Raw genomic sequence first — 23,372 nt, 5'->3', positions numbered from 1 at the left:
TTATACATAATAATATCAGGAAGAGGTAAGGCAGTATGTTAAAATGTGGCTGGAATAACCAACCTGTCAGGTTCATGGATTTGTCAGTTAGCTTGGCACCAGTAGGGGCTTGGTTGGTTGTTGAGAGAAAACATACCCAGAGAATAACATTGCATGTGACACTTGTTTGTTAACAGAGTCCTCTTAACCGGGTAGGTATCACACATGTAGATCTAACCTCAACTGGCGTATTGTCAACAGTCACTGACAGTGATCTCTTGCTGCATCTCTTGGAGTGATTTGTCTTATAATATTTGTATATACTTTGTATGATAAAAGTATCATGGCATATGATGGTTAGAGAAATTTAGTACAATTTGTATTGGGTAGTATAATGATGTTTATGACATACTAGTAGGACATACTTTCAAGGACATTAACTTTTTTAATTCATCATGAAGTTGAAAGATCTGATGTAGATATGGGTCCAAACAATTTACTGTAAGCGTGTAATTGTAATGGTTAAGGTTACTAGGTATTGCACCATTGCAGGCAGGGTAGAGCGAGTGGTTGTATTGGCTGGTGGAGGATTTTTTTACATTTTTTATGATAGGGATACAATTAAAGTATCTTTCATGTGTTCCCAGTATGGCAGAAAGGGAAATTGCACCCAAGGGCATGTGCAGAAGCCAGTTTCGAGGCTTGCAGAAGCTACAGTGTGTCCAAGGGTCAGATATTCCAGTCAGGCGTACTGGAAACACCTGAATTATACCTTTTCTTGCATACCTCTCAATTTCAAGTGTTTTAGGCATTACATTAACATTAAAAATACATTTTTGTACATTTGACCAAATCACAAGTGCAACGGTGTTTACTTATATATAATACTATACGTTCAGTGACTTAAAATCACAGTTAAAGCCAAATAGGTCACATAAAACATCACATTTTTTTCAGGGATAGAATACTTTTTTAATTTGAATTGTTTTTAGAACATTATTTACCCGGTGTTTAAAATGTCATAATTTGAATTGATCAAAACTTTATACTTAAATATTATCAACTGGCACATTGTTTTGTTTGTCTCATCTTCAATGGGGGGGGGGGGGGGGGGTGCTAGAAGATGCAATTCTCTCTGGAAACACAACATGGATCTCCGGTATGAAAGATAAACTGATCTACCTGCACTAAATGACAAGTGTCCTAGATGCACAATTACCATCAGATGCAGTCCACAAAATAATAAGTGTTAAAAAGTATGCACACGTAATATGATATCTGATCAGAAGACCAACCATGCACTACCAAGGAAGGCTCTGGAAGTTTGATTATGATTTTGCATATGTGGACTGGGGGCATTTTATATCATTTTTGACAAACATGTAGTATTTTATACTGTCAAAAGTTTGTATTAGAATGGCAGCAAAAACTTCATTATGTATGATAGTTAATGTATATATACATATTTAATTGCCCAAGAATGGAGGCATTATTATAGCAGTTACACTGTCCTGTCCATCCATCTGTCTGACAATATTGTTCCAACTGTAATGTTGATCAAATTTCACTGGTTTGTAAAGCAGTGTTTGAAGATGTGTCACACATACACATGTAGCATTCATGCTCTCACCACAAAGGTTAAGATGGTCAATTAATTACCCAACAGGGATCTAGTAGGAATAGATTGGGTTTCAGCTGTAATTTTTTACATTCAATCAGGAATTCAAGAATTGTAGAGCGGCATGGGGAGGTGTTTTTGTGTTTCACAAAAAAGGTCCAGGTAACACTAAGTGGTCAATGGAGCCTAATAAGGAGTTCATTTCAATAATTTGTGTCTTTGCTGTCCCTTTTGATCAAATTTCAATCAAACTTCACAGAATTATAGAGCATCATGAGAAGGTGTGTTGTGAATACCATTCATGCCTTCACTAGTAAGGTCAAGGCCATGCTAATTAGTGGAGCTTTATAGGAACTTCAAGGGAATAATATGTGTCCCAGCTGGAAGCTTGTCACTTTTAATCAGAGTTTTATCAAACTTCACATAATTGTAGAGCATCATGGGAAGGTGTGTTGTAAATAGCATTCATGCTTTCACTGCAAATGTCAAGGCCACACTAGTCAGTGGAGCTATGTATGGACATCAAAGGAATAATTTGTGTCCCAGGTGTAAGTTTGTCACGATAAATCAGAGTTTTATCAAACTTCAAAGTTGTAACAATTGAGGAAGGTGCGTCATCACTGTTCAACACTATAGGAAGTATGAGATCACCAGAATCCTAAATTTAGGCCTGGGCCAGTATTCAATATTGGTCGTATCCTTATCCTTAGACATGCCTCAATTATTCCACACAGCCTATTCATGGTCAGCGAAGTATACAGGCAAATCAAAACACTGAGATTCTTTTTTTTAAATTTAAGTTTATGTTTTCTATTTGGCATTAACATTAGGCTCCTATACTTTGAATCAGACAACTAACATTTGAAAGTAGGTAGTCCAATGGAATCCAATGCAAAAGCTAGTCTCTATCACTGGTCATGCCTTGCGCTTGTGCTCTCACCCCAAAGGTCAAAGTCACATTGAGTGGTCAAAAGAAGTCAGATAGGGATTTCATTGGAAATCAAAGTTCACAAAATGTGTGTCAAAATTTTATTTGTTATTCATAAAAGAATTGTCCATCTTGATTAAGGTCCACATGCCTCTTTTTTTGTTTTATTCATCAGCTATATATTCAAATTTCCTTCATATTACACTGTGTATAAAATGGCTATCATTCTGACAATGAAAATTTGGGGGCATTTGTCACATATCTTTGACAGCTCTTGTCCTGCCTTAGAAAAATTGCGCAAAACATAAATCTTCTGGCTTCTTAATTGATTTTTTATGTTTATGTCGTATTTCAGTAGATCTGAAAATATTGCAATCTTATAGATTCGGATATTGCCTACCAATATTTGTATTTTCTGACAATATTTTTGTTATGGTCTTAAGGAAGGTCCGATTCCCAAGCGTATTTTGCACCTGCTCCAGGTAACTGCGTGAAATGTTTATTCATTTTGAGGCATTTTATTGCAAAGCTCATAGTTTTTGTTTCTATTTTTTCAATTATGTTTCAAGATTTTGTTTAGTTATTTTAAATTTGTACTTGATCCATTCAGAGCAAGTTCTATCATTTATATTGTAACTATTGTTTCTTCGTCAGGTTTCTCTAGTAAGTTCTCCTTAAGTTCAAGGACTGAAAATTGTACACCGGTATTCTGAATATCAGATAATTTATTAGATGAATAATTTATTATAGTTTAATGGTCTAATGACTAAATTTGGCTAGTTGAACCTTAGTATTCAGATATTTTGAACAACTTTCACTCTGACTCCTAAATTAGGCTTATCAGATAAACCTGACCAAATGTTTTTGCCATTAACAATAAGGTAACAAAAGTAAATGATTTGAACTTGCTTACATGAAATTTCCATTTTCCACCATGAATTTGATTTTTTTCATGTCAAGGGAGACAATCAAAGTAGTTTCATAGTAAAGCAGTCAACTCATTTTATTTGAAAGTTTTTTTCTGGTTTTAGCAAAGTAATTGACTTGAATTTTTCCTTTTTTATGCACTCTTCTTTTGCATTGAACACATTTTGTTTATTTTTTTATTTCTTCATATAAATCAGAAATTAATTACAACTACCATTTTATTGTCTTCATCTTTATATTAAAAAAAATATTTACAGTTTTTTTGCTTACAAAAATTGGCTTAGTTTGCCAGGTTTTTATGAAAAAGAAATCACAGCATTAATAAAACTTGTCAACCATTTTTGAGCTAAGAAGTATATATTATTTAATGCGCTTTCTGATATTGCTAGATAAGGTATGAGTTTGCTCATGCAAAGCAGTTCTTTGTGAATTTCAAAGCACAAATGTAAATTATTTAGTAATGAAGTATTCCTTTTAAAATAGTACATTAACTGATTTATCTTATTGAACTTTCTTATTCTGGAAAAAAATATACTGAGTTTCATCTATAGCCTCGCACATCTTGCCTTCTCTTTCCACGAGATTGTATTGTATGGATTTAGATGATTTCTAAAAGCCTATGGCATTTCCATAATTATTTATTTCATTATTATCTTTTATTTCAGATAGGCAGGTCAGCTTTGATCTCCAAGTAAAATTTTATGAATTAAAATTGATAACAATTACATCATCAAAATGTCACAGTGAATTTTACATAAATAAAAAACCCACTTGTTTATGTACTTGCCCATGTTGCCATGTGGTAAAGCATGACATACTGGTATGATTACAGCCGACTCCAGAGATGTATGAGAAGGCCTACCTCCACTACAACACCAAGTCCATGAAGGTCACCTTCTGGTATGTACCACACATTAATTATTTAGGACTAAAATACACTATTAATTTACAGTACAATATATTTTTTCTTATGCCTCCCTTAGAAGAAGTGACTGTATAATGTTTTGCATGTATCGTTCAGTCAGTAAACCAAACCTTTTTTGATTGATAACTTGAGAATGACCCCTCAGATGACCCCTATTGATTTTTCCATCGAAATATCAATGGTCATGGTCATAGATATTAGGCCTAAGGTCTTCAAACTTGGTAGCGAGGTTGGTCATAAACAGTAGATGATTCCTATTGGCTTTAAGGTCAGGAGGTCAAGGTAAGTAGTTACCTTGAACAGAAAAAACCCTGTCCAATCAATATAAAGAAAAAGCTTGGACCTATTGCCCTCAAACTTGTTGGGGAGGTTGGTCATGACCTGAAGATCCCTATTGTACACCACATACTGATTTTTTTTATCAACAAATCAAAGGTCAAGGTTACAAGATTGACTTACTGTAACACAAATGCCCACGCAACAACTGTATACTAATAACTAGGAGTACTATCCTTAAACTTAAAAGGGGTGTTTTTCAAAACTTTAAATCACCTAATACATTTAATGTGAAATGACCAATTGGCTGCCATAAGGAGATCATACATGTTTTACAAACATCTCTTATTTTGCGTCTAAGGGGCAGTGAATGTATATTGAAACAATAGCAACTAATGTGTTAACGTTTCATAAGAATATGATGTTGAAGTTTTGTAAAGTCATCAATATAGTATACCTTAATTACTACGTGTATATAACACTGTATTTGCAATTTTTAATGTTAGCAAAATCTAGTCCAGACACCTATACATTACAACCATTATATTGTAACCAACTCTCAGTGCATGACATCTTGGTTTAACAGTAGTTATAACAAATAATAGTTCATCAAACATGAGTGTTAAATACATATAATGTATTCAAATGAGATACACTGTGTAAGGCATGTCAATTAAATAAAATTCACAGGATGACATCTTATGTAGAGTTAATAGTTTTTGTTGACTCCCTAGTTTTTGTTGTCCCACTGCTGCTTTCCCCTTAAACCTTACCCTCCTTTCAAATGATTCTTACGTTTTTTTTATACAGCTCTTGGATGCAGTACTACCTGCGAAAGAAGCGTAAGAGGTTAGACATGGAGGAAAAGATGACGCGAGCCACCACATTCCACTCACACAGGACACTCAAACTCTACCTCGATGAGTGGATCGTAAGTCGGGGGTGGGGTAGCCCTTTTATCTGGGTATTCAAGCAGGGTTGTGTATCTCTAAAAACAAATCTTACTTAAGGATTCAATGAAGCATGCTAAATATATTTAGATGAATCATAAAACTTCTATATCAGTAATTACGAGAATCAAAGACACATATCTTTTCAATGTTCATTACATGGGATCCAATAGACAATCATATAAACTTTTGGATGTATAGTGACCCCATATTAATTTTGTATCATTTGAAAGACAATTATGAGTAGAGAAAGAATACTTATTCATTTTACCAAATTTGTTTTTATAATCAATATTTTATGGCCAAAAAGGTCATTTATGTTTAGATTTAGTTGAAATATGGAACAAAATTTCAAACTTCAGTAACTTTATCCATCATGCTTTTTCAGTTTTTTTTATGGATTAATATGTATAAAATTTTAAATTAACTTTATTTTATAGTTTTAGTTTTGCCTAGTGTGGAAAAAACCTGGGGGAAATGTAGGAAAGAGCATTTAAAGTTTTAATATTGTAAATATTTAGTTTTCCTAACTAGAGAACCTACTTTCTTTTTAGGAATGGGTCAAGTACAGGAAGGGAAGACAAGCAAGTAAGACTAAACATACAAATCACAATAAATATGGAGTTAAACCTTTATTGTGTGATTTAAAAAGAGTGCATGTACATATGAAGAGCAGAAAATAATGTATATAAAAATGAATACATAAGTCAGAAAGTGTATTCCTTGCTGTTGTCACAGTATAACATATTTTCAAAATTATTTGGAATTAACGCGGAATTAAATTTGATATGAGGACACAAACAACAATTTTATTTTGCAGTGGCATACCAGAAGATATCCCATGTTCTAAACGTGTCCATTGGACGAGTGATTTTTGAGGCTTGGCATTCACACACCTTGGATGCTCGACGACAGCGGGAATATTTTGAGGTATGGTCTTCTAGTTTCCTGTAACCCTTGATATTTCAGGCTCTGTATGCACCTTTATGGTCTTATTTCAACATTTACTCAGATCTTTGGTTTTTGTCAAATATTCTACTGTTTGGGGATCTCATTGGCATTGTTTCATGCAGAGTTTAGTAGTTTCTTGTAGAATAAACAGATTATTAATTATAATATGTATTTACTTATAAATATACTTATTGAATGTCCTTGAAAATCATCTTTATCATATGCTTTATACTGTAGTTATGTGTTCTTGACAACTAAAAATTTCATCTAAAAAAAGAAAACAACTAAGCAACTGTTCTGGAAAGAAGCCATAGTTTAAATTAAAAAATAAGAATTTTCCATAATTATGGAAGTATTACTTTGAGTATTCTTTGAGTTTTTTAATGATATCAGATGCAAAATTGCTAAAAATGGTTACTGAATTGCCATGAGGTTGTTTCCAAGGACATTTGATCTTAACATATGATCTTATGTCCATTTGCCATTGATGATATTTTTCATTCTGACAGGGGGTAACAGTTTTTCTGTCTTGTAGAGGTACATGTGTGAAATGTGGGGTGCACTCTGAAACACAAATACAATTGATAGAGTTCTTTTAAAATTTCTAAAAACAGTAAACTCAGTGGTCGAAATTAGCACAAGCCCGCATGCCCTGCTCTGGTAAAATGTCTTCCGGGCCTGCTCAAATTCTGAATTTTATTTAGCAGGGCTTGTTCATAAATATGATTCCATGCAATAAAACAAGAGTTCGGGCTTGTTCATCCAAGAGTCTAATTTCGATGACTGTAATCTTATAAAAAAGTAAACACAGGTAGAACTTATATTTTGGAATTCTCTTGTATTCCATTGGTAAGAATTTTTGAAATAATTTGGAAAAAATAACTATTGAAGATCTATGCATTAATTTTTTTAATTTTTTTGTGCACAAGTAGATGGGACTTCAAGTGGGTATTATAGCATGATGACACTATTACAGATTTATGTTTTGTCATTTCATGTTATGCAACCATTTATTTGTGTGCATTTTTTCTGAAGTTTAGCACTTTGATTTATTACTGTTGTGTGCATCTTCGTTTCTTTGATGACGGTTTGTAGAACCTTTCTGAGAAAGATTTGAATATTCACGGGACAGTGAAAATATTCTGTCCATTATTCATAACTTTCATGATAAGCCTTTTCTTTCACAGATGACCCTGGTATATACTGTGAAGTTTTGGTATCTGCAGTTCCTAACCCTGAATTAGCTCAGGATGTCCTTAAAACCTCCAGAAAACAGAGAAAACATAATGATTTTATAAGCTTGTCTGTTGAAAATTAGTCATGATATTATCATAGTCTTGGTGTTTTCAGTGTTGACATTGTTATCATCAATAAATGTTCACAAACTTTAACCTCAGATATATCTAAGAGTCTCTTAAAGGAATTGCATGAAATTTCACACATCTGTTCCCAATGATGTGCATATTTGTAACAAGGCCAATCACTCTGGCTTAAACAATGAAACACCACTTGGTGGCCAACTAAGATGGAAAGGCAAGCGTTGGCATCTGCTTGTGAAGGTCTTTCTTTATAATATTTGTCTCACAACATAACTGAATTTTTTATAAATACTATTTGAAAAAAAGATCTGTTAAAGAAGACATACAGGCACCAATTTCTTGAAACATTGTAAGTCCCTTATATCAGGATTAAGCTGAGATCACTGTTTTTGTTTTTGTATCATTTGTGTAAAACTTACAAATAGAGTTTTGGACCATTAATTGAAATTATCTTTATGATAATCACAATGAATTATTTTAAAGCAAAATCAAGATGAAGTAATAAATTTGGCTGAATGGGCTTAGCTTATTAAGCTGGTTAGAACTTTCGAAAAATTGGGACCAGCTTTGTTTCTGTTTTCTTGGAGGTTTTCTGATGTGGTGGGTTTTCAGTAAACTCAAGCCCTTCTATGAACATAAGCCTGATGTTAAGCATGATCTGTTCATATTGTCAAGAATATCTTAAAATATGCAGTGCTAACTACAATGATGAATGGAGTGACTTGGTTTCAGCTTTTGACATTCATAATCAGGTTTTGCTTTTATTTAATATATCGCTTTTTTATTACGTTCTTGTCTTGTGTGACAGAAATACAGATTAAATGAAAACAGCATCTTTATTTCATAATCTTTTAATTGTTTTACACAGTTTTCCTCGTTTCCTTTGGTACTTTGATTTCCCAAAGTAGAAAAATGTACCCATGACAGCCTTTGTCATTGAGCATGAGCAGTTGATAATCTTTACTGAGAAGGGATAAAAATGGATGCTTGTTCTAACTTTGCCTTCATAAGTTACATAAATGATTATGAATTCCTTCTTATCTTTTAAAAGGGACTCGCTCACAAATTTAAGTTGGTAACAATTTTTGTTGACTGTTGAAATTTAGTTATTTAACCTACTGTAATTACCAAACCCCAAACAGCCACTGACAGATACTCATTAAAACAGACTTCTGTAAATCCAAGCATTAACTCACTCAGTTTTCAATAGTGTTTCAAAAGCCCTTTAGCAAAATGGAGCATTATCTGTCACATTTGTAAATAATTGTTAAAATTAGAGCTCTTTTTTAAATAAGACGATGTTTTATCATTGTAACAAAAATTTGTTCACATTTCATGCAACATTTTTTTTCGATATCAGAGTGAGGCCCTTTTAGACCTATCAGTCATATGATCAAATTTCTAGTAATTGTGGAAACTGCTCATGCCAGGTCACGGGCTTTATTAGGTAGAAAAAGATGCACCTCCCTTTAGAGTAAGTTATGTGTACTATTATTTTTAGAACAGTAAATTCATGCACTCTTCATTTTGTTGAATTGTGTAACGCTTTTTGTTATCCTTTCAATTAGATCAACTTACGGGTAATTATGACAAATATATTTCCATATAGCTTAACGATGATGTATGCAATATAGCATATAATGTATCAGAATGATATTGGTATTATATCCATCTTGTTAAATTCACAATTTTTTGACACCTGATTCATATTATGCATGTTTCCAATACATCGTAAAAAAGAATGAAATGAAAAAAAAGAAAAACCTAGCTTTAGATAAGCATAAAACTGTTTTAAACCTAGAATATTGCAATCTGTGTATTATACATACAGAGCAAAGAAATCTGATGTATAACTGTTTGGAAACGAACATAATTCACATATACCGGGGTATATATATATATATATAATGAACTAATATATAATGTTGCAATGAAAACAATGTACATGATTGACAGTATGATATTAAATACACGTGGAAAGACTTGTATTTTCCAAATCAGTACAAGATTCATTAAGTATAAAGGTTGGATATAATACACCTGAAAGTTGTCAATATTCTAGCACTATGTAGGGTAGACAAGTGTAAGATTGCCGTGTCTGCCAGGTGCTTCCACCGACCATGTAGAGTATCACACCGCCAATGTTATGTTGAAACTATATAAATTAACAAAGATCTCAATGTGTATAATGTACCTCTCTTAGGGCTTGTAGATTTTCACTGCTGCTTTAAGTTTGACAATGCCATAGATTGTAGTTTAAATCATACTTAATTTTATGAGAGGCCCAGTTAATTTTCTTCCTCATTCCCTGAGTTGGGTACCAGTCACTCTTCTATCTCATTTTGTGAGTGAGGGTACCAGTCAGTGGTTAACCTCATTCTGTGAGAGGGTACTGTACCAGTCAATTTTCTACCTCATTCCATAAGAAGGGGTACCTTTCAATTTTAAGAAATAAAAATTAAATCAATATCAATGTTTTTTTCATCAAAATTTAGGTTGGTAGTACTACTGTTTGTATTCAAAATTTTACGTCATTTTAAAAACCTAAAAGACAGAACGTTGGCGGTTTTTGATTGAGAATATTCCTAAATGGGTATGGACTAACTGGTCCGGTATGTAAGTGGCTAGTAACAGGAACATTGTGGTCATACTGGAACTAGATAACCTCATGATTTCTATACTGTAAAACAAAAACATAGCTGTATCTTCTAACACAATATTATCTAAGTGTTTAAGGTAGTTGAATGTCAATTATAAATTGCTTTGTATTTTTTGCATGTTTGGTCATAATTAAGTGTTTATATTTTTGTATGTTTTGTTTGCTTGGTGCCGATTTAGCATGTGTTTCAGTATAATAATCATGTGTGTGGTTGCATGGTTGTACATGTGTATGCATATTGAAATTGTATTCCAATTCTTGATTTCAATAAGAATTCTCATTATTTCAAACATCGGTTTTGAATTTTTCACCATATTCTCTTATAAAAATGAACTTGTTTAATGACTGTTATTTGTAGCATTAGTGTAATCCTGAAATTAAGAAATCTGATTGAAGCAAATAGACTTTCATATTGGTGAATAAGTTTAAGTATCCTTAAAACTTAAGAATGATGAAATGTTCTTAATTGGCCGCGTTAGTAAGTTGTTACCTGACCATCAGTAATTGTTTTTTTTTGTAAAAAGTTTTAAATATAAAGAACTATTGTGTGTATTTTTATAATAATAAATTGAAGGTTTTTTTAACTGATATTTCTATAAAATGTCAATAGCTAACCATTAATTTCAATTATGTTCTCCACCTCATTTAAACCGTTCGTAATAATTCTACCACATTACTGTACTGACTGCTAACCACAAACCCCACCATGTGATCTAACATTTATTGTGTCTGGTTCCCAGCGACTGGAGCGTGGAGAGAACATGGAGGATGATGATGCTTTTGGACAGGGAACTGGTGAGGCACGGGACTCTATCTCCAACCTGCCAAGAAAGGTTGCCATACAGGTAACATGTAACATGTAACATACAGGAACAAGTACATGTTCAGTGGGGGGAGGGAAGGATTTAGGTGGGGCAAGAAGATGGAACTGGTAAGGCTACAAACTCCATCTCTAGTCTGCATTGCAAGGTTGCCATGCAGGTTACCAATGTGAATACAAGACCCCTTACATGTACATGTTCAGTGGGGTGGGAGGGCTTGGGGTGTGATGGGAGGTAGAAGAGACGGAACTTGTGAGGTTAGAAACTCCATCTCTTACCTGCATTGAAAGGTTGCTATACTGGTGTAAACTTCAGGCACAGTACTTGTACTTGGATGTGCAGTGGGTTGGGAGGGAGAGAAAACAGAAAACCAGTGAGGCAGCGAACTCCATCTCCAACCTTCCATTAAAGGTTGCAATACATGTAACCAATGTAAATACCATGGTGTGTGTGGGTTTTGGGTGATGTGGGAGGTAGAAGAGATGGAACTGGTGAGGCTAGGAACTCCCTTATCCTGCATTGAGAGGTTACTATAGAGTTAACTACCGTCAATACTAGGCCCTGTTATGTACTTGGGGTCGGGTGAACACATGAATCACAGGATTCCATCTCTAACCTGCAATGAAAGGTTGCCATACAGGTAACCAGACATGAATATCAGGCCCTGTTATGTACTCGGGGTGGGGTGGGGAGGTGTGTGTTGAAAAGGAGTGAAAACTGGAAACATACGAATCCTTTTCCATCTTGCCATAAGGGATCTACATACAGGTAACCAGTGTAAATACCAGGCCTTGTGGGGTAAGGTTGGAGTAAGAGGGAGACAGGGAACTGATCGATACTCATTTGTGTGAGAGGTTAGGAGTATACAGGCATAAAGGGTACATACTGAGATGAGGTAGTGCATCTGTTGGCACTTAGTCAACCCCAAAATACTGTAGGAAAATGAAGTACATCACAATCCATGTGCATTATTGCATAATTATGTTTTGTTACCTCCAAACCTGTTTTCTCTTGTCATAATAGATAATTATATAGGATCAAAGTTAATGGTCATGACTTAAAGTCCTCAAGCTCTCTAGATTGAGCTTATTAAATCAGTGTGCCAAGATATTTAACAGTAACGACTTATGTAATAAGTTGACATAATTATTGAACTTTCTAAAATGACAATGTTTTACAGACTGACCTTTTCTGTATCATGCCTTTGTTTTTCAGATTTTCCGATACGTGGATGTAGCAGACCTGGCCCGATGTGCATGTGTCTGTCGCTCCTGGAAGGTCATCACACAGGCAAACTCTCTCTGGAACAGAGTATGTCAATGATTTGTCGCTTGTCCGTTTTTTGAAAGAAAAAAGTCAAGGTATTGTCATAGCCTTGGTTCAGAAAACTTAACCTTGGCCTTAACACCAAAACGTCATGCTGCCAGAGACAATGCACACATGAGTAGCAAGGCCATTAACTCTGACTTTGGTAATTGTTGAGTTATGTCCCTTTTTAGAATGAAAAACAATGACAGTCAAGCGTTGGCATTCTTTCCATATACTCTGGTTTATTAAAATCTACCACTATGTTAATTAGAACACCATCGGTGTCTGTGGTTTTAGATTCAGCCATAATTATTTTCTCTTTCCAAAATACATTTTTGGTAAATAAATTGCCATTATTAAGAAAGAAGATATCACATTCAGCTTGAAGTCAAAGTAAATTCATTTCAGTCTTTAATCTTTTTGAGTTGGAAAGGAATCTTGTTTCTGCAAAGTCATATCTCATCTTCCACTTATTAGGCATGCTGTTTACTTGTTTTTTCTTGCATTTTAGCTTGATTTTCACAGAGTTAGGAACAGGTATGTGTTTGTCTTTTCTTTTTAACTTCTACATAAACAAATATTTGTTATTTAAACACAGTAATTATGCTCAAAGATAATATACTTGATAACACATTTATTTACTAGTTTTTAGCTTGACTATTCCAAGAATATTGCAGAGCTATTGTAGTCACCCTTGTGTCAGCGTCACACTAGGTTAAGGTTTTGCATTTAAGCATCTCTTCGTCATTATCTCGGCAATTGATCATTTATTGCATTAAATCTTTAGAAATGTATTCCCAACTATTCAACCTACTTCATTAATGCAGTTAAATAACTCAATTTAACATATTATTACGACCCTTTATCATTCAACTTAGAAATTCTGTGTGAGGTTTTGCATGAAAGCACACATAGGTTAATATCTCAGCAACTATGTTATGTATTAAATTTTTAGACTTTATACAACAGTATACATCCATCCAATCATCTAACCTCCTAATCGAGTCAGATTACTCTATTTTGCATATAATGGAAATTATGGCCCTTTAATATTCTCCTTATAAATTCTGGTGAAGGTTTTGCATGTAACTACATTATATAGTAAATGTCTCAGCATTACTGGGGGTATTGCATTGCTACCTTATACAGCAGTACTCAACCATCCAACTTACTTCAATAACCAAGTTAGATAACTCTATTTTGCATAATTATAATGCAAATTATGGCCTTTAGAAATTATTTGACTTCTGGTTAACGTTAATAGTTATGCATGTAGCCACATCTTGGCCAATATCCCAGCAAATACGTCATGCATTCCATTGGAACTTCGGACATTTATTCCCACCTTACATAATTAACCAAGTTAGACAATTCTATTTTGCATATAATGCTAAATATGGCTCCATTATTCATTTTAGGCATTCTGGTTAAGGGTTTAATGTAAGCACACATATATTAATATCTTAGGAACTACTTGATGCATTGCATTGAGACCTTATACAATAATACTTAGCCATCCCACCTCCTTAAATAATTATGTTAGGTAACTATTTTTGTCATATAATGCAAATTATGGCCATTTATTGATTGACTTAGAAATTCAGTTTAAGGTTTAGCATGTTAACCCATTTAAGATGTATTGCAATAAAACATTCAATCTCATTAAAATCATATCGTGATGTTCACTTCATTTCATTACATAGCGTAACGTCGTGAAGCACGTATTGGGGATCTGATTTTAATGAGATTGTAAAACATTAGACATGTGTTCCCAACTATTCAACCTACTTGATAAATCAAATTAGATAACTCTATTTTGCATATAATGCAAATTATGGCCATTAATTGTTAGACTTAGAAATTCCGTTTAAGGTTTTACATAAATTCTAATTTTATAGTGATTCGTGTATGTTTTACCAAAACTTAGCAATCCTTGAACTTAAAAGCTGCGGAATAGTGGATCACGCTGTCTTTGTGACAGCTAGTGTTTTGCTGATTATTTTCGTGATAACATTTCTTTTTTTACTCTCATGTACTTATTAAGCAGTTACATTAGCGTAATGGTAAATGCGTGAATGTTGTACATTTGTTCACGTGGAACTGTTCAAGTACATTCACTAAAAGACTTTATTCACTTACTGACATGTTGTTTGGCACTATATTACACCTGTGCAGTTTATTTCATTCATGCTTAGAACACACAGTTGTACATTCCCTGTAGACTTTAATTTACCAGAGACAATGACTGTATTAATGAACTGCAATAAGCGTAAGGGGGTCTTATAATAGTAAAAAGGACCTTTAAAATAACCTATACAAATGACTAATAATGCTCAATGTCCCCACCAATGGTATAGCTGTACCTATTCTAGTTTGGTTTGGCCATCTAAATTGTTTAGGGAGGCTAAAATAAATGCTATCTTTTGCTAAGCTGTGCTTTTTAGCTCGACTATTCGAAGAATAAGGAGAGCTATCCTAGTCACCCTAGCGTCGGCGTAACCACTTATGTTAAAGTTTTTGTAAGAGTTTGTGTACCACCCAAATATTTTCAAAGTCCATTGAAATATGCCCCCAACCTGTACACAGGAGGAGGTAACTCTATCAAGCATTTTGACAGAATTATGCCCCTTTTTCTACTTAGAATTTATGTTAAAGTTTGCGTTCCACCTCAAATATTTTCAAAGTCCATTGACAACTGGCTTTGAAACTTTGCATGCTTGTTCACCATCATGCCCCCAACCTTTACACAGGAGGAGGTAACTGTATCAAGCATTTTGACAAAATTGTGCCCCTTTTTCTTCTTAGAATTTACGTTTAAGTTTGCGTACCACCTCAAATATTTTCAAAGTCCATTGACATCTGGCTTTGAAACTTTGCACGCTTGTTCACCATCATGCACCCAACCTGTACATGGGAGGAAGTAACTCTACCAAGCATTTTGACAAAATTATGCCCCTTTTTCGACTTTATGTAAATATCTCAGCACTTCATGTATTGCATTGAAATCTAATCTAACAGTGATCCATGCATGTTTCGCCAAAACTTTTCAATCTATACATGGAAAAGCGGCGGAATAGTCGAGCGTGCTGTCTCTGTGACAGCTCTTGTTACAATGTATAAGGGTTAATTTTGATATTTTTTTATTTGTCTATGTTATTGTATTAGTTTCATAATTGTTATTAACCTTACATTTATTTTTAAGTATTTTGGAAGGGTATGCTAGAAGGCTTAATAAGACATGTGAATTGAGTGGCCCTGCAGGCTTAAAGCCACTAATCAGTTGTCTTGTTGATCATGAAGTTGAAACGTTGCATCGGTGAGCGGTGTTTGTGTGAAAATTGATTGCATTTAACTAATATGTCAGAATTTGTATATCTTGCAAAGCATTCCAAGTACAAATGATTGTTTAAGTTTTTCAAGTGCTCTTGAATACCCAATTATACTCAAAGGCTTTTTTGTATTATATTAAGTGGTAATGCTTTGTTAAGATTGTGTACAATATAGATCAGTTGTATTTCAAAGTTGAATGATATCAGATAGCAATAAGTGATGCTTGTGTGAAATTGTCAAGTTTTTCTGAAGAATATGCAGTGGTATTGTAGCATGACCAAATCTTAGTTAATGCATGTCTTGGTTTGTTCACAGAATATCCAGAAAGTTGAAACCGATATCAGAGTATGCGCTATAACAAATGTTTAGCATGAATTGTATCTGCTGATATATATTCAACATATTGTCAATATTGTATCTCAATATACTGTAGATTTATAGTTCATTAAATATGTAACTATACAATCATGTACTTAACCATGTATGTTGCTTGGACACTAATAGGAAGAACTCTAGTCAAGTATAAGATGATAATAAAGCTTCTCATCTTGAGATGGTAACAGTTAGATTTTGCCACATCATCACATAAACATTATCAATATTTACAAATCATACAGTCTCTGGATTACCACGTTCTAACATAAAGACATTTTTTCATTACAAGCCAAATCCTGTAGTCAAAAATTCAATTTCCAGTTGAGTAGTGAAATAATGAAATATGCAGTTGTTGTTTTTTTAACAAATAGGGGTATTAACATTAAAAATTCTTATTGCATTTTTTAACAATTTGAGTTCACACAATTACTGGACATTTTGCAACTTCAGATATATTCCAGAGTGCAATCGCAGAGTGAGCATTGATGAAAATATGCTAAGGTTCTCTTCCTTAAACTCCCAATATCCTGAGTTACCTCCCTTGAATGATTTTAATTCCTAATACATTACATACAATTGTTAGGTTGTATAAAGAACTAATGGTAGCAAGTTCACGCATGCATAGATGTATCAAACTTGTTACATGTGCTTGTACATACAAACTCTAAGAAAATGAAGATCACTATTTCACTTTTTGTTGTGCTACATGTTTGTTGTTTGTATTGCTGAAGTGTCTAACATTCAGTCCCTGTGTCTGTGTTTGACATGAATCCTGTATCACTGTGCCTGCAATGCTGCTGGTTGCTCTGTTGACTGATATTCGTTGTACATAATTTACTGCTGATGTTGAACTTATTAACATGTTACATGTTTTGTTAAGGGCTATTCCATTTAAACACTTGTGGGTTCCAAATTAGCCAAAAAAGGCACCCACCCATATATACTATTTAAATAATTGCCTTCCCCCGTCGGTTACTGGAATAGCCCTAAGATGTTTTTGGTATCTTTGCATTGATTTACTAATGATTTCAACTCTTATATCTTGAAAACAGAAAAATTGTGTAATAATTCTTTTAATTGCATGATGAATTATATCAATATGAATTATACCTTTAATTACCACATATGATTCATTAGGTATTCTCTACTAATAGAATACCTTGTTGATCCATCACATATAATACAGTTATAGAAATATACCTACCTCATATCTTGTTCTCTTGAGTATTAAAGCTAATAGCCTCATAATCCTCTCATTCTTCCCACTGCACATCACCAGGGTAACTGACAAGGTGGTGACAAAGCTGCTGTACAAATGTCGGCCATACCTGATCCACCTGAACATGCGTGGCTGCATGTTCATTTCCGAGCCATCCTTCATCAGTATCAGCGAGTGCAGTAATCTGCAGGACCTTAATTTCTCGGAGTGTACAGGTCTTAATGTGAGAACTATTCACTTACTTCCACAATTTGATCGTAGGGCAAAGAACTTGTGCTAAATTATAAATAAAAAAGGCATTAAATCAGCTAAGTATTAAATCAAACATTGTAATGAACTATTTAGATGACATATAATCATTCAGCATTATGATTTAAGCCTCGAAGGTATGAGAGAAAAAGAAATTTAAACTACCAAATAAATCTCTATGTGCTCTATTGTGAATTGTCTCCAGGATGAGCACCTGAAGTTGGTGGCAAAGGGCTGTAAAATCCTGCTGTACCTGAACATCTCACACACTCTGGTCACCGATGCCTCCCTCAGGACTATTGCAAAGTAATATCTTCAGATATACATAATGGAGGTTTAATATATAACTGAATGATATTGGAATCTTCCAAATAGTTAACTGATGGTGTAAAAGTGTTACATTTATAGAAAATCACTACAATTTTCTGAAATAAAAGTGTGATTTTTCTTTATATTTGCACATCCAAGCCTCTGAAGTTTCATTTATCTCACAAGCAAGACGTCAGACAGATTGAAAAGATCTGGCAAATGCCAGAAAAATTTATTAAAAGGCATGTATTATTATGCAATGTGCAATAAGACAGTATTTTATTCACACAGTTGCATGATAAGAAAGCAGGCCTTCATGCGCAATTGTATTCATTTGTTTTTTCTCTCCCTTTCCCATCTCCAGGAACTGTAGCAACTTGCAGTACCTGTCCATGGCCCATTGTAAGAAGTTCACCGACCGTGGCCTTCTGTACCTCTCTGCCGGCAAGAACAGCAAGAAACTAGACTACATCGACCTCTCCGGATGTCTACAGGTAACAAGTTGCTCTTATACTGCTTAGTATCATTCAACAAAATATCTTAATGATCTTCTATCTTGAATTTTCGAGCTGAATGTATTACATGCTGACAGTCAATTGTAAATTATGTAATTTTCATATTAAACTTGGGTCACAATTATTAAAAAGAGGGAACAGTATTACTGTTGAAAAGTCAGTTTTTTCCTATTGTTATTTGTGTTATCCTTTGATGCTGCATAATAAAAATTTAAAATATTTCATGAAAATATAAATTGAACAATATGAACCCGTTTTTAAGATTTCCTACTTTTATACAAACAAATGATTTTTATAAAGATTAATTAAAATTATAAATCTTAATTAAATTATATCTTTATTTTAATTCTTAGCATATTTACTGCAAAGGATCATGTTTTACAGCTCTATTTTGGTTCTCAATTGTTGCCATGGCAACAGTCAGTTTTTTGTAAGGTGACATAAAACATAAAGGTATTGTAACTTTAATAGGAGACCTCTTAACTTACAAACAGGCTCATTTATTCTATTATGGTATTACAGTGATGTTTAAGAGAAGATGTCACATGTTTTATCTCCAGATTACCCCAGATGGATTCAAGAATCTTTCCAATGGCTGTACAAATCTACAGACACTGCTGTTGAATGATTTCCCAACACTGAGTGACGACTGCTTGTTCCCTGTTGCGGCCAAACTCACCAAGATCAGCACACTCTCCTTACTTGGCTCACCTAACCTCTCCGATGAGGCATTCAAAAGAATAGCCAGCAACAAGAACCTGAAGAAAATCAAGATTGAAGGTGAATGGGCGGTGATTGAGCTTGAAACATACATTAAGAGTTTAAAATTTTGAGTTGTTAGAAATATTCATATCGAGTTAACTCTTAATGCCTATGAGAGAATTTTGTGTAAGCATATAGATGTGTGCAAATTTATTAAATCAGTCACTATAAAATATAAATCCAAACATACCGTTATCATTCTTTTTTCTTCACAGGTAACCAACGCATCTCAGATGCCAGCCTGAAGCAGATAGGTCAGAGTTGCGTGAACCTGGAGCATATCTACATTGCAGACTGTCAACGCCTTACTGACCTAGCTCTCAAAGCCCTGGCTCCCTGCAAACACCTTGCTGTGGCAAACTTTGCAGACTGTGTCAGGTTAGTCTCCTATTTTACCTTACATAAATTATGTATAGATATTAAAGATAATTAAAGAACCAGTAAATTACCCCTATGTTTGTTCGTCTCTGGTCAAAAACTACAAATTTCATGTCTGTCATTGATTTTTTCTAACCTATGTCTACACAATGGGAAAGACAAGCACTTTTTCATAATAAAAACAATCTCTATTTCTATCAAGTTACTGTGATGATGTTCCTTAAGATAACTAGCCTTATAAAATAGCATCAAGTAAAATATAGCAACTTGACAAAGTGTAATATTTACTCCCTTCAAGAATGTGCCTTCAGTGTTAGACACTAACTGGTTTTGCACAAGAGTAGGATGAACTACCTACTTATAAATCTTTTAAAATCTTTGTCTGCTCAATAACTTGAGAACAGTTTGACAAAGGGCCATGAAAATTTCAATGGTTAATTTCTTTTAGTATGTCAAAGGTATCGTGCAACAGTTTAATGTTAACTTTTTCCGCACTGTTACTTGGAAACAGTTGACTATGGTCCATGCACCTTCAGTGGTAGGTTGCCCTTCGAGGTTCATGGGTTATGGTGACCAGTCTTGACAAAACTTTCTCTGCATGATAACTTGTTAACCTAGTTTGAAGTAGGACCATGAAACTGAAAACTTAATTCAAATGTCATATTTGTGTTAACTTTCCTGAAAAGTTTGTGCAACCATTAATAATAAATGCATATTTTCTAAAAAACACCTTTATTCTTTTATGAAACTTTGTAAAAATTCAGTTATTTTACTAAAATTTATGGACATACACCAAACAGCAACTGACAGATACTCACATCACTCATTTGAACCAAATTTTGTAAAGCCAAGCCGAAAATGATTCAAATTTTAATAACTTTACTACCAAATTCTAAGTTAAACTTTTGAGGGTGTTTCTTTATCGATACAAGTGTTTTGTTCACATTTAATACAATATTAAAGAATGATGTTGGACCAAATAAAACATGAGAGTCAATTCGAAATAGCCCTCCCCAAAGACACTTCACATTCATGTTTTCAAAAATTGCTAAATTTCAAATGACTAGAATTATAGAATTACTTAATGATTTATATAGAACAGTATTGAAAAATAATAGTATTCAATATTGAACAAGTGAGAGGTTCTCCCTTTTTCATTAGTATGACTTGTTCTAATTACAGTACAATGCGTTTATATTATGGCATGTTTTGACTTAAATGAAACAATATTATGTTTATTTTAAGCATTTTTTTGCAACATTTTTGATGTCATAATCATTCATGTATCCCAGTTCCCAATAAACATGGTTTGAGTTAAGCTCAGTTGTGTTGCTGGCCGGCCATATCGAACACCGTGGCTGTCTTCAATGCTTGCCGGTCAATTGTTATACACCAAGATATTAATTTTTCAAATTATAAAAAATTGGCTGTTTTTTAACTTTGAAGTAATATTAGATAGAACTGTTATGTTTAAGCTATTACTTTTTATTTAACTCTAGGGTTGGAGAGAAGGGGGTGCGGGCCCTGGTGGAGGGGCCCTGTGGTCCGCGACTGCGGGAGTTCAACCTGACCAACTGTATCTGTGTCAACGACATGACCATGGTCCATATACACAAGAGGTACAGCATTTTAGGATGGTTGTTATCATAGGTTTCTTATTTTCACTTATGTAGAGCGAACCTGATGGGTAATGAATATAATACGCTGATATTAACCTGGGATCCAATTATCTATTTTATACTACAATGTAATGCTTTTATGAAATTTAAAAGGTCATAGTTGAATGTATTGCCATTTGCAGTACACATTATGAATTAAATTTACATTTCTGACAAAGCTTAACTCTATTTTAAATGAGAAAAATATGGTACAATAACTACAGACTTCAGCTGAAAAATATTAACATTGCCTTCGGCATTTTACTTTCAAAAGCAAGAAACCTGTCTTGTAATAGCAAGAAATACATGGCTGTCTTACATTTTTAATCACATAAGTACTTAAACATGCTTTTTTCCTCTGTCCCAAGGTGCCACAATCTGACATACCTGAGCCTGTGCTTCTGTGAACATCTATCTGAGGCTGGTATCGAACTTATCGGGCAAATCCATAGCCTCACGTCAGTTGATATATCAGGTTGTAACTGCGGGGACCAGGGTCTGGCTGCCCTTGGCAACAACAGTCGGCGAGACGTGACGCTCTCCGAGTGCGTGAACATTACCGACCTTGGCCTCCAGAAGTTTGCCCAGCAGTGCAAGAACATAGAGAGACTCGACCTCTCACACTGCATGGTGGGTGGGGCCAGAGCTTAGTGCTTAAATGTTTGTCTTGTTTTGAACACTTGTTAAGTTAATTTATTGTCACATGCTTGTGTTTATAGAAATTTAAAGGATTTTCTAAAGAAGCCAACTGTTTTTAAACCCGGATAAGTTGGCCACAGGTTAACTTTATATTTAGATTCTACATCATGGATTTAAAATCTAACTCAGCATTATTGCCACTCCATGTCTACCTCAAAACCAGCTACATTGTAACTACAACTGATTTGTATTTTTGTTCCAGCAAATCACTGATGGTGCAATAAAGAACCTTGCTTTCTGCTGTAGGATGTTAAATGTACTCAATCTAGCTGGCTGTAAACTGGTAAGTTTTCTGTTTCTTACTGCAATTTTGAATAAGAGGCAGCAAGTTAAGTCTGACTGTACTCCCATATTTGTAGATATCTGGGGGCAATATAGGAGTTGCTTATATCATGATCAGTCGTGTCACTGAAAATATTCTGTCACATGTAGCTCAAAGTATTGAACCTACACTCATCAAACTTTATAGGAAAGTTGTTCAGCAAAGGCATTAATGTGCATCTGCGATTTATTTGATATTTCATTTGTTCTAACAATTATCATAGCTAAAGTCTCAATATAATGTGTCACATTTAGTTTGTAAAGTAGTGCATTGCAATGGTCTGAAAATCATGTGGTGCATGTAGCTCCAAACTCTATATAGAATGTGTGCACCTGCTATTTGTTTGTCATTTCACCAGGTATAAAAAGTTTTGTGCTTCGATTTTTTAAATTGCCTGAACAATCTTATATGGCATGCAGCTCCTACAGTATTACAGAATACATTGCAATTTATCTTCCAATTTAACCATTTCTTAACTTCTAGAATGTATGTTTATAACATATTTTTTTTCAAAAAATCTCTTATCATTGCAAAGATGTGGAAACAATAAACTTTGTCCTTTGTTGCTTAAAAACCTTCATGTTTGTATGTCTACAGGTGACTGACCTGTCTATCCAGTACCTGTCTGGAGTCTGCCACTACCTTGTACAGCTTGATGTCAGCGGCTGTCTTCTTATCACGTAAGTCACAAATGTACATATTATGGGTTATAGCAGCTGCGTGTGGAACTTACTGGTCTTTGAGGAACAGCAGGACGGTATTTAGACAGTGCTTAGGACAGTTTTATTGCAACGATTATATTTTTTCCAACATTATTATCTTAATTGCATAAGAAATTGAACAATATTAACAACTTATCTTTTATGAGGCCTGTTTAATAATGTAAACTGCGGCC

General features: G+C 34.1%; 1 protein-coding gene across 4 annotated transcripts in view; it reads left to right on the top strand.

Annotated features, from left to right (window-relative positions):
• The window catches only part of LOC128217608 (dynein regulatory complex subunit 6-like), a 28,335-nt gene that overhangs the window by 3,183 nt on the left and 1,780 nt on the right, over window positions 1-23,372 (top strand). The window contains exons 4-22 of one of the 4 annotated variants that reach the window (XM_052924858.1): window positions 2,969-3,007; window positions 4,285-4,352; window positions 5,464-5,584; window positions 6,158-6,191; window positions 6,424-6,533; window positions 9,442-9,453; window positions 11,273-11,377; window positions 12,569-12,664; window positions 13,173-13,198; window positions 16,307-16,336; window positions 17,646-17,808; window positions 18,040-18,140; window positions 18,508-18,637; window positions 19,219-19,438; window positions 19,636-19,798; window positions 21,298-21,417; window positions 21,825-22,086; window positions 22,358-22,438; window positions 23,075-23,157. In XM_052924858.1, the coding sequence (XP_052780818.1) occupies window positions 2,969-3,007; window positions 4,285-4,352; window positions 5,464-5,584; window positions 6,158-6,191; window positions 6,424-6,533; window positions 9,442-9,453; window positions 11,273-11,377; window positions 12,569-12,664; window positions 13,173-13,198; window positions 16,307-16,336; window positions 17,646-17,808; window positions 18,040-18,140; window positions 18,508-18,637; window positions 19,219-19,438; window positions 19,636-19,798; window positions 21,298-21,417; window positions 21,825-22,086; window positions 22,358-22,438; window positions 23,075-23,157 (1,964 nt within the window). Of the gene's footprint in view, window positions 1-2,968; window positions 3,008-4,284; window positions 4,353-5,463; window positions 5,585-6,157; window positions 6,192-6,423; window positions 6,534-9,441; window positions 9,454-11,272; window positions 11,378-12,568; window positions 12,665-13,172; window positions 13,199-15,863; window positions 15,978-16,306; window positions 16,337-17,645; window positions 17,809-18,039; window positions 18,141-18,507; window positions 18,638-19,218; window positions 19,439-19,635; window positions 19,799-21,297; window positions 21,418-21,824; window positions 22,087-22,357; window positions 22,439-23,074; window positions 23,158-23,372 lie in introns of all 4 variants that reach the window. The other 3 variants (XM_052924855.1, XM_052924859.1, XM_052924860.1) reach the window with 3 other exon arrangements.

The sequence above is a fragment of the Mya arenaria genome, chromosome 14, assembly GCF_026914265.1.
Source record: "Mya arenaria isolate MELC-2E11 chromosome 14, ASM2691426v1".
Taxonomy (NCBI): domain Eukaryota; kingdom Metazoa; phylum Mollusca; class Bivalvia; order Myida; family Myidae; genus Mya; species Mya arenaria.
The sequence above is the reverse complement of the archived record's forward strand: the minus strand, read 5'-3'. Positions and strand labels throughout refer to the sequence as shown.